This window comes from Pleurodeles waltl, chromosome 7 (assembly GCF_031143425.1).
Source record: "Pleurodeles waltl isolate 20211129_DDA chromosome 7, aPleWal1.hap1.20221129, whole genome shotgun sequence".
Taxonomy (NCBI): domain Eukaryota; kingdom Metazoa; phylum Chordata; class Amphibia; order Caudata; family Salamandridae; genus Pleurodeles; species Pleurodeles waltl.
Window position 1 is genome coordinate 446,992,157 of NC_090446.1, and position 12,662 is coordinate 447,004,818.

Below are 12,662 nucleotides of genomic sequence, written 5' to 3' on the forward strand. Positions count from 1 at the left end.
AATGCTATCCTGGGGAAATGAAGCAGCTGGAGAAGGCAGCGTCCCTGGGGAGTTGTTTCGGAATGAAAGTTGATACCGTAGGAAGAAGGCGCACTATGCTGAAGAGCGAGGCAGTTGAATTAGCAGTTCTGGTGACAGTGACACCACCTCAACAGAGTAAACTTCTGACAGTGAAATGAACGTGCAAACTAATAATAGCCTAAAAATGCTGTTACAGGCATGCATGCGAGCTACAGAACGTGGTAAACACTGGTGAATAGATATAACTTCAACAAATGATTCCAGTATACCATATACAGTGGTATTATGCAGGAAGTAATAATAAGAATGATGGAAAATTGTACTTATCTTGACTGCGAGCAGCAAGAAAAGAGGAGCTGTTCGCAGTCAAGGGACATTATATAATGGACACCGCTACTTTATTGGCTGTTGTGTTGTTCTGTTTACTCCCATTGGCTGTGTCGTTTTGGCTTTCTGGGAGTTGTGGTTTTGATTTCTTGACTGCTGCTAATAAAATCGGCAAGACTAGAGGAGCTTAATACGAGCCTCCCATCTTGCAATAAAATCTTGGCAGCGATGATGGTGGAAACAGTAGAGGATATAGGTAAAAATCAGAAACAAAAACCACCCATAAGCAATAACCAGAATGGGGCATGGTCGAAGGGGATGGATGAAAGTAGTTTGTGCAGACGGACAGTGACAGAGACCAGGGAAACCATATTTCAAAATGCCTTTGTGGATAACTGAAATACCATTGCACTAAAATGGATTAAAAACAACAAATTGAAAAGAGTTAATGTTGACACCTTGCGTTTATGTTGAGGCTCCTCTAGAGTTGACTCTAAGCTATGATTCTCCTCTTCCTTCTCAGATCTGGGATCCTGATAGCGGTGAGGTGATTCAAGAGATTCCTGATGACTTCCGAGGACATTCACGGGTCAGTATTTCTTGAGTTATAAACATAATGTTGTGGTACAATGTTTGTTAACATACCAGGAAGGGCAAACACAGCTCTGAGATAGGGATGTGGTATCTCAACTGTCTTTGCAATTGGAACTTTGCCCTGTACAGTTTTATCAGTATGCCTTTATTGATTTCATTTATTGTACAAAAAACAATAAAAACCTATACAAAAAATAAACATGTGGTTCGAAAGCAAACTGCACAATTAGTACTTGCTTTGTTGCTGGAGACAGAGAGGACATGAAAGTGACAACCTGGGGCTGCTGGCCAATATGGATATTGGGGTGAAAATCCCCTAGAAACTGAGCCTAGAGCTGTATGGCATCATTTCTGACATTACAACATAGCTCCAAGCCCTCTGAGTGGTAAAAGACAAGTTAAAACTGCACAAGTGTGATTGAATGACCATGAAAAGTTCGTGCTTTAAAACTGGTGAATGTGATGTACCAGGTGCTGAAAGTGATGCCCTCAGCGCCTTAGAAAAGTGGGATGTACAACCTTGGCCAAAAGGCCAGTCAGCCAGTGGAGATTCCAAGCTTATATTCGTAATGTAAATAACAGCAATGGACCTGCAAGACATCAAAAGAAGATGAGCATGTAAATATGCAAACTTTGTGAAAAAGACTCACTGCTGTTTGAGGATGCGTTAATGGTAGGTTGCACTTCCTTTTAACACCTAGCTCTTGAGAGAGGGATGATAAGGGCAACCTCCCTCTGATTTCTCACTCATCTCCTCTTGGTTTAATGAGGCGAGGGTAAAGAGCCACCTAGCAAGGTACCAACAAAACTGTGCAACGTGGCAGAGGTAATATAGGGGTACCTAAGAGAGAAAAGAGCAAACATTTTGCAAGAAAAAACTCTAAGAAAAACACACAGGAAAAACAGAAAAAAGCAGACAAATCAAGTCCTGATTAGAATTCCGCTGGTAACGCTGAAGAAAAAAACTAGTAAAAAATAGTAACTCAAGGAATGAAGTTGGTGAAGAACATGCTGAAAACAAATCCTCAAACATTGAGATGCATGGAGGATCAGACCACAAGGCCTTATATACTGACACCTCTCCCAGTGACCCAGGAAGCAAAATACCACCACCCAGTATTTACAAGACACGCAGACTCTTATTCTGAGTTTGTTGAAATGTAAAATTTCCTACCTAGAGTGAAGAAAGTTACAGTTCTATAGGAGACATGGAGGCAAGGATTATGCTTGCTTTCTTCTGTTTATTTTTTCAGCAGCCTTAATAAAAACAATAACCTAATAACATTGACAGAGGACTCAATTTCCCATGAGTCCTGAGAAAACAAACTCCAACCAATAAACGTACATATGTCCCTACAGGAAAAGTCCTTCCTCTTTCTTTGTTCGCAACACACCTTAACCTTAATGTAACTCAGTATTCCTGTTTCTGCTTCAAACCTGAAAGAAAAGGTAGAGTCTCAGAAACTTCCAACATTGTGAAAAATCTCAATAAGAAAAACAATGTATCAACATCATGAAGACTGTTTATGAACCAAGACAAAATTGTATACTCAGTGCAATCCTATCATCCCAAGGGTCTGATCACAAAACAGTAGCATACCAAAAATGGGTTGGATAACCCTTGTCTCTGTCTTCAATAGAATTGTAACTTCCCTTCTTGATAGCTAGGACATTTTTCATTCTATATGAGGACTGGAGGCTCGATCATACAAGTTTAAAGCTTACTCACTACAAGCGATGCAACTCCTATCACTGGCTTGAAGTAATTTATTTTTTAAAGATAGAATCAGATATCCAGTCAGAATATCCTCCCATCAACATCCTAAGAAATATGGTTTGGATGCCATAACCACTTGTACTGAGTAAGCCCCGAAAACAAAAGTATATACGCCTGCCTTCGACATAATCCATTTTACCCATCTAGTTGGGTTTCTTTATTGCTATCAGCAATCGCTTAGTGCCCGGAAGCCTCAGTTCTTCTGTCCTCGCTTCATAATCCCTGATGCAGTGTACCACACATATGTGATTTTGTGTTTTAGGAAACAATGAAAGTGACCGCTTCTGGCGAAAAAATTCTGGAATATATGTCCAGGGCTCTCACATTCAAAACAAACTTGCAGGAGATTAAGCACAACAACATAGCTAATTTACCTTCTAAATGTTATCTGGCCAATTGCTGAGGAAACGAAAAACCACATTCACACCCCAAAAATGAGAATACTTTGTTCCTGGTGGAAGAAAGAATCGTATGACTTTCAGAAGTGCATAACTTAGGGAGTTCCATGTTGAAGGAAAAATGGCCAGCCAGATCAGCAGATCTGACCCTGTTGATTGTGCAGAAAGCCAAATCTCCTTCCGCTAGTTCTGATAAGAAATTAATCAGAACTACATATGTCCCTACGAAATACCGATTCTGTGTCACACACCACCTAGACCACTTATGCCAAGCTGATACATATTGTTTGGATGTAGATTCTGCCCAAAGCTTCCTGGTGAGAGAGGAAGCTTACTCTCACAGCCCTTAGACATCCCAGCAACTCCTGTAATCCACCACGCCATCAAACAAAGTGTTTCTTCCAGCACCAGAAGGTGCAAAATCCTTGGAAAATCTGAGAATGTGAGGATGCTGTGGAAGGATTGAAGAATCACAGGAAAGTTACAGAAGCACTGGTAACCAAGCTTGCAACCTCCATAATGGCGTCACTTGAACAACCAATGCCTTCTGCCTCTTGACCCTTGACATGCCCGTCAACCGGGCTGTCATTGAGAATGGTTGAAACACATATCCCACCATATGATTTCAATCCTGAAGAAATGCATCCATGGTTTCTACCATTGTGTCCGACCTGCAACTGAAGATCCTGGGGAGTTGAGTATCCAAGCATGAAACAAAAAGTCCACCTCGCAAGGGCCACATCACGCCATCAGATTGTGAAACACCACAGGATCCAGTTTCCAGGCACTGAAATCCTTCAGATATCTGGTGTTCCAATCTGCTACAGAATTCACCTTCCCCTGAAGGTATTCTGCTGTGATAGAAATCTTGTTGTCCAGACAAAAATCCCAGAACTCACTGCCCAGCTCTTCCAGATCCTCCAACCGTGTGCCACCTAGGCGATTTATGTAAAGGACAGCCAACACATTAGGGCACAGTTTGCATTGTCCAAAAAAACACAGAGGGCACGCTGTTCCCAACCTGACATCACGTTAGGAGTTATTAAGTTGCCAGTATCAGAGGCCTTTTCTGCCACATCGAAAATCTTAGTCTGTGGGCCCAAGACATCCAAAAGCTGGTCCTGGCATGACCACGATGAACAATCAATGCCTTCTTAGAGTCTTTGATAATCTTTGCATGAAGGTAGCCATTTCCCATGTATGTCTGGGGTGTGTGTTATCTTCCCTTCCAGAAGTTGCTGCATGCATTCTGCTTTCAGTCTGCCCCAACTCCTTATCCAGCGGTTTCTGCCTACAAAAGCTTGCATGATCTGCCTCTGTGGGTGCTCAATCCGTGGAGCACAGAAGTTAAATATCAACTGGATCCAACATATCAGGCATGCTTTTGGGGACATCCCCTGCCCCTTTCCCAGTAAGAATTAACATAGGGCGTTTAGGACCACCTTCGTTCCACCAAGGTCTGCTAGGGCTGGGTTCATCTCACGAGTCATCCCCTTGATTGGGGTCATCGGAGTCATCCCTGTCATCACATGTGGCCCCTTGTGGGAGTGAAGCACTTCCTTCTGAGGTACTGGGTTTGTCTGGGCCTGTCTATCAGACTGAAAGGCCTTAACCTGTCTTTTCAGAAAGGCCAACCTGAGGCTCCCAAAAGCATCAAGGGTGCAGAGGAGGGGGCCATAGATTTGGCCTTGGCCTTATCAACACCCCAGACTTCAAAAGTCCTCAAGGACCAGCAGTCTTCATGCTGCACTGAGCAGTCAAGAGCATGATCTGTCTGCCCAGGGATTTCAGGGCATTTGCAACTACCTTATATAAAGACACATCTATGGTGTCTACAGACTCTTCATCCAGAGTTGGCATAAGCCCCCAAAACCTTATGCCTCAAAGCATACCATGTAGTTCAGGAGTGCAAACATGTTTATACTGGTAAGTATATAGATATAACCAGGCACTAGGTCTGACTATTCAGCAGAGCCTGATATAGAAGGGCACACTGGAAGGAGCAAGGATCAAACACATCTGATGCCTACACCCAAAGATTCTTTGGGCAGGCTTATACTGAAGGGGAAACCCTGCCTGCCTCACTAGCTAAGGCCTGCTGCTTGTGTCCTGCATGCAATGTCGCAGGCACCGCACATTCTCTCAGCGGACTTCGCTATGACTAGCTAGACGCGCTGTGGAGTGGGATTTTCCCCATGTCCTATGCCCTCTAGGGGTGCATTACTGAACCGCGCACACAGCTGCAACGCAGTTTTCCTGAGATGAAAATCCTGACCATACGCCTACTACAACCATTCGCTGGTCATCGCACCTGGTGCTCTAGAATTTATGAGCGGGTTGCGGCAGCACAGTATAAACAAAGTGATTTGCTTCAGTGTGTGAGACAGCGCCAACATACAAATTGGCAAGCAAAATTCAGTCTACAGGAGGGAGAAGAAAGGTGCTGAGAGCATATCCAGCAATACTATGCAATATTAAACAGCCAATCTGTCATAAAGGGTGAATTTCCACCCCTCAACAAGCATTAGCCGGTACAACACACTGAAGCAAAGTAAGAGGGAAAAAAACTTCACTGGCTACTGAGCAGGAAAGAAAGAGGAAGGGCTTTTCCTAGAGGGCTACTTTATGGACATGACTAGAGACCTGATTTATGGCTTGGTCTTATATGTACGCTTATTGATTGGAGTTTTTTCCTCAACACTCATGGGAAATGTAGTACTGTGTCAGTGTAATTGTGTTATTGATTGTGATGGCTCCTGAGAAAAATAAACAGAAGAAGTTATGGATAATTTGAGCCTCTAGTCCTCACATAGAGTTCATGTGCTTTTTATTGCACTGAATAAATAACAATACTCTGGAGTACATTAATTATTGGGTGCGATAAATAGAATCTTGTGTATTTCTTAGGAATAACATACAAATTTTAGTGCTTACCGCACTAATAACTGCTTGGTACAGTAAATATACTTTTTCTCCTGTCAGGTTTGGCCTGCTGAAATTTATCAAAGGGTGAGTTATTTAACACACCTGGTAATTACTGGATGTGGTAGATAGCACGTAAACTTGTAATTCCTACACCTCTGCATAAAGAGGTTTACACAGGGGTCAGAAAACATCAACACACTCGTAATCAGGCCATAGAATACCAATATACTTCCTGAGAATCATATTGTTTTTGTCCTCCAAAAATGGATGGCCCAGGCCTTATAAATTCACCAATGGTAAGCCTCTTCCCCCTTGTCCTTTGTTTAAAGAAGTGCTGCCTCAAGAAATAGGAGTCTCTCTGCAGGTAAGTATACCTCTTTTCCCCAAAGTTTTACGTGACTCGCGGGATACACAGATGATGATACTCAGGACAACTACGCGGGGTTAGCGAAGACTACAGTCCTAGTCTCCATTTGATGGGGTCCGAGAAGACCGGTTTCTTGTTCGGCGGATCAAGCATGCATTTACTAAATGTCAAAGGCTACTATTTTGGGGGCAGCATAAAAATTACCAGCTTTCATTTAGTGGAAATGTGTTAATAGCCCCCACAAATCACAAAAAGGTTTGGTTGATAATAAAATGTATGTATTTCAGAAAGTAACAGATTGTTACTTGTTGACTAAAACTTTTCATTTTCAAACAATAAAAGGACTCAACAGAGGATGACTAAGAAAGTCTGTTGCATCTCCTTCTAACTTGCCTGCAGAAAGGGCAACTCCTCCCAGTAGCCACAGCTGCCACCCTGCACAGAATAATATACATTAAAGGTGCCAAGTGTCTCCTTTAGATGGACACATGAAGAAAAAAAAACACCAATGCGGAAATGCCTCATTTGGCAATCTAGAAGCTTTAGATTGAAAATAAACGTAGAGCTGGAGAAATCAACAAAGCGCATCAGACAGCAGAAAAGAACGAAGCTGTGCCAATATCCCAAAAGGAAAGCAATCTATCCTGGTTGAAGCAAAAAGCGGAAGCAAAATTATGTGCAAGCAATGTAGATTACTACAGGGAGTGCAGAATTATTAGGCAAGTTGTATTTTTGAGGATTAATTTTATTATTGAACAACAACCATGTTCTCAATGAACCCAAAAAACTCATTAATATCAAAGCTGAAATTTTTGGTAGTAGTTTTTAGTTTGTTTTTAGTTTTAGCTATGTTAGGGGGATATCTGTGTGTGCAGGTGACTATTACTGTGCATAATTATTAGGCAACTTAACAAACAAAAAATATATACCCATTTCAATTATTTATTATTACCAGTGAAACCAATATAACAGCTCAACATTCACAAATATACATTTCTGACATTCAAAAACAAAACAAAAACAAATCAGTGACCAATATAGCCACCTTTCTTTGCAAGGACACTCAAAAGCCTGCCATCCATGGATTCTGTCAGTGTTTTGATCTGTTCACCATCAACATTGCGTGCAGCAGCAACCACAGCCTCCCAGACACTGTTCAGAGAGGTGTACTGTTTTCCCTCCTTGTAAATCTCACATTTGATGATGGACCACAGGTTCTCAATGGGGTTCAGATCAGGTGAACAAGGAGGCCATGTCATTAGATTTCCTTCTTTTATACCCTTTCTTGCCAGCCACGCTGTGGAGTACTTGGACGCGTGTGATGGAGCATTGTCCTGCATGAAAATCATGTTTTTCTTGAAGGATGCAGACTTCTTCCTGTACCACTGCTTGAAGAAGGTGTCTTCCAGGAACTGGCAGTAGGACTGGGAGTTGAGCTTGACTCCATCCTCAACCCGAAAAGGCCCCACAAGCTCATCTTTGATGATACCAGCCCAAACCAGTACTCCACCTCCACCTTGCTGGCATCTGAGTTGGACTGGAGCTCTCTGCCCTTTACCAATCCAGCCACGGGCCCATCCATCTGGCCCATCAAGACTCACTCTCATTTCATCAGTCCATAAAACCTTAGGAAAATCAGTCTTGAGATATTTCTTGGCCCAGTCTTGACGTTTCAGCTTGTGTGTCTTGTTCAGTGGTGGTCGTCTTTCAGCCTTTCTTACCTTGGCCATGTCTCTGAGTATTGCACACCTTGTGCTTTTGGGCACTCCAGTGATGTTGCAGCTCTGAAATATGGCCAAACTGGTGGCAAGTGGCATCGTGGCAGCTGCACGCTTGACTTTTCTCAGTTCATGGGCAGTTAATTTGCGCCTTGGTTTTTCCACACGATTCTTGCGACCCTGTTGACTATTTTGAATGAAACGCTTGATTGTTCGATGATCACGCTTCAGAAGCTTTGCAATTTTAAGAGTGCTGCATCCCTCTGCAAGATATCTCACTATTTTTGACTTTTCTGAGCCTGTCAAGTCCTTCTTTTGACCCATTTTGCCAAAGGAAAGGAAGTTGCCTAATAATTATGCACACCTGATATAGGGTGTTGATGTCATTAGACCACACCCCTTCTCATTACAGAGATGCACATCACCTAATATGCTTAATTGGTAGTAGGCTTTCGAGCCTATACAGCTTGGAGTAAGACAACATGCATAAAGAGGATGATGTGGTCAAAATACTCATTTGCCTAATAATTCTGCACTCCCTGTATAATAAAATCAAGGAACAAAATGCATTACAATGCGCCTTCCTTTTCCTCTTACAGCCTTCTTTTTGTTTGCGTCAAGCTGGATTTGACATCACTGGAAGAGACTCTACAGCATTTTGGATTGAGAGGCTCAGATTACCTGCAATGGACATCTTGGAAAAGGCTAAGTATAAAACTTGGCTGTGCTGCTTTTTAAGAGTTCATGGCATTCATTTGACTGTGAAGAAAATACACTTGACAACAGAATACACTGTTCCAAAAAGGAAGTGGGAAAAGGAAGTCCTAATTTTAGGAGCAAGAATCCTCACACACCCAAATGAGTGTCATGCTTCATCATCGGAAGTGCTCCTCGTCAGACTGGCGCTGCAATGTCTGACGGGCAACCCCGTAGGGGGGCTCTTTGCCAGAGATCTTTACTCGATGATGCCAAGACCCCACAAGTGAGCTTGGAAAGAGGAGAAAGAGAGTGATAAGGATATTTAAAATTGGCTCAGGACCCAGCACTTAGGGATAACAATTTTATTCAACCATGAAGGGTAAAGGCCAAGGCTAAAAATAGTGAGGAGAGTGAAGTGAGTATAATGGTCAAAACACTCTCAACCACATATAATGGAGGAAAAGTTAAACGGGTGGAATTACCAGACCCTCCCTAACACAAGGGTCAACATGTTTTGCGTCTCTAATGGTCCAAAAGGATCCAGCGACGCTTCTTCAGGATCAGGTGGGAATGTACTTCTCCTTCTATACAACTGCAAAAACACTCCTATACATTAAGACTATCAGTTGACAATACTGCAGTCACTTACAATGTTCATGTGTAGCTAGAGCATCCTATTCCTAACTGTCGCCCTGCAATCAAAAAGAACACAGGTAACAACTGCAAACATGTAATTGCACAAAAAAAGTTAAAACCGTAGAAATCAGTGTTGTGGATGGTGAAAAACACACAATGTGAGTGCAGATGGTGGCACGCTAGTGCATAAAGATCTGTTGGTTAGCTCACCCTCCCATTAGAGAAACAAGCTTCATGGGACAGCTGCGGCCCAGTGACCTGGCGTAAACTATCTAATCGATAAATAGATAAACAAAAAATGGCTGTCATTAAGGGCAAACAGTAGTCTAATACCCCCAGATTACAGAGAACTGTAAAGAGTCCAGTAATTAAAGAAGTCCAAGTGTTAAATGGTCTAGCACTACACAGGATACACTTATCCCTAACAGTAAGGCTGTGTAGGAATCCAAAACTGCGCACCATTTAATCAATAGATGCAAGGTAAAAAGGTTAGTCAAAACTAAACAGACTGAATTATTCAAAATGGGCCCTCTCTGGTGTAAAGGGTCGGTTGAGTAAAAATCACAATTTTACATACTTGCAAGTAATACTATGTCTGAGAGAACGCGGCATTCTTATTGCTGAAGTCAAAAAAGAAACGGAGACACCCGTAAAAGGATATAATCACACACCTCAATTCGTCAAACAGACTGGGCAGTTACTGTAAAGCGCCCGTTAATCAAAGTGCTGGGCAAACATAATTGCAGTCGATCCAGAAAACGTCAAAGTGTACCTAAGCTTACTTGAAAAACTCAGTTGCCAAAGCAGGGACCCTACCCCTGGCCGCGCTCCCGTAAAAATAGTGAAGACGCGGAGAAGAAAAACCCTGTGACGGGAAGCAGGTGATCAAGGTTACGTGCATATAGATGAGCACACACCGGAACGGAAGCGTCAGAATGATGCGCAGATTGTTGCTAAGCGACCACGCCGAGCGAGCGCTACAGGAGGCAGGAGAGAGGCTTGGGACCCCTGAGGTAGGGTTCCCCTGCTCAAGATATAAGACAAATAAGCGAACTTAACTGTGGACTTCCGAAAGGGACGAAGAACACCAGAGACCAGACAGGTAGCCGGACAGCAGGAGCCTGTGGACCACGGGGAGAAGACTGCGGCGGTGGATGACCCTGGGAGGCCACAGGGTTCCTTTGCTGGATTTTTTTTCCAGCCATAGTGGCCCACGGGGAACGATCAAGCAGGGGGAGTAGGGCAGCCCGGCCCTGGAGAGCAGTAATGGGAACACCCGCAATGGAGACTTGCCTGACCCCTTGATGGTGGCGCCACAGCCTATACTGGTGTGGTAAGGAGAGGAGGGGTAAAACACAGGAGTGCTCAAAGTGGGTGTTGTGCAGGGTATAACCTCCTGTGGTAACCCCTAATACTAATCTACACGAGTGGAGGCCCAAACAGAAAATACAGAGCTAACTAATGCGTGACCCTAAGATGGTGGCCACAATGATCCCAGCCCGCTGAACCGGCTGGCTGTAGATACAAGAGGCACTCGTCGCACTCTCACCACCCCAGTTCAGCACCTGTCCTTGGGGGGGATCCATTTGAAACAATGATTGGGCCATGGGCTTAGCTATGAGAAGCCTACATTCCTCAACCACACAAAGGATAGTAAAAATGCTTCACTGTCCATAAAAAGGAAAAGGGATCCTACTTAAGAAAGAAGTACTGAAGGTTATGCGTGGAGGACTTCCACTCCTCGGTATGAATGAAGGAAGGGCTTAGGGCACATGAAGTAGAGGAAACGTGCCCATATGAAACTTAGTGAGGCCGATACCAAAGACCCCTCCCGCATCCAAATTTACAAGATCCCCACATTGATGACATGACACCGCCACGCTGAAGGTCCATTTGAATAGTACCTTAATTAATGTACCCGCACTCCTATGTGGGGAGGGAATCAGGGACTGTAATAGGAAAGTCTGAATGGAGCATCCACTTATCACGACTACCTTTATTCTTTCGAAAAAGCCACAGAACAATAGAGTGTCAAGATATTTTGCCCCAGCGGAAGCGTGAGCAGATAGCACAACCATGGAGACAGGCGACACCATGCCTTTGACAAAAGAAGACCTCCTATCATCATTGCATGAGTTCCAGAAGGAACTACGAGGGGAGGTTAAGGCCGTCATGTCATCCTCCATAGAGACATTGAAAGCAGATCTCAATGGCCAACTGAAATCCTTACAGAAAGATATATGCCCTCATTATGACATTGGCGGTCAGCTGACCACCATGCCAGCGATGGGGGAAGTACCGCTGCCAGGCTGGTGGTGAAGACCGCTAAATTATGACCATGGCGGTGATCCCTCCTATAAACAGCCAATGTACCATCCGAACCGCCACTGACCACGGCGGTAGGCATCTTCAGGTATGCGGAAGACAATGAGCTGCCTACCATATTATGACATAGCAGACTACCAGGATTTCCAGGGTGGGACCACCACCACCAAAAGCCTGGTGGAAACAGATAATATAAAAGAAGACACTTCCAGGTACACAGAGGAGTCCACGGCCACCATGGAACCTAAACTGGAAGTCCTGCCGATGCTGTACCACACGATGGCAGTCCAGGAGATCCAACAATGATGAAGATGACAACGGTGAGTACAGCTCCCTAGCCCACAAGGGAGGGAGGGGAGAGTGACACACACACGCCCTCACAACGTACAACAAACACACATACCACAAACCCAGAACAATCTGCAAAGTAAATCAACAACAACATAACCCAGGAGCAAAGAAAGCTAGGACACATACCTCTGGTCCAACCACTGTAATAATGTTGAAAAACGAGCTTAATTTCAAATAAATAAATAAATAAATATGTACAGCAAAGGCCATTGGCCAGTCCACAGTAAACAAATGGCCACAGGGCAACATCCAAGGCCCAACCTGACTCCTGACAGCCCAATCACTCCACTGGGCAGGGGCATCATGTTGTTAATACGCAGGCACCTCAGTGGGGAGGGGGGTGTTCTTGTTGGGAGGGAGGTCCTTGGGCTTGGGTTTGGGAGGGGGCGGGTCATTACCCTTCCGTTTAGGGGGCAGAGGAGTGGGCTTGGGACGGGGGACCAGAGTGCCACTCATGTGCCCCTTTGTGGCAGGTGAAGCCTTAGGGGGAGGAACAGGAATCGAATTGGAGGTACTGGGCTGGC

At 44.0% G+C, this 12,662-nt stretch overlaps 1 protein-coding gene across 4 annotated transcripts in view; it reads left to right on the forward strand.

The window, feature by feature from the left end:
• Window positions 1-12,662, forward strand: part of LOC138304161 (uncharacterized) — a 168,401-nt gene that overhangs the window by 112,679 nt on the left and 43,060 nt on the right. For all 4 annotated transcript variants that reach the window (XM_069243979.1, XM_069243982.1, XM_069243981.1 and 1 more), the window contains one exon: window positions 872-937. In XM_069243979.1, coding sequence (XP_069100080.1) covers window positions 872-937 — 66 coding nt within the window. The remainder of the gene's footprint in view (window positions 1-871; window positions 938-12,662) is intronic.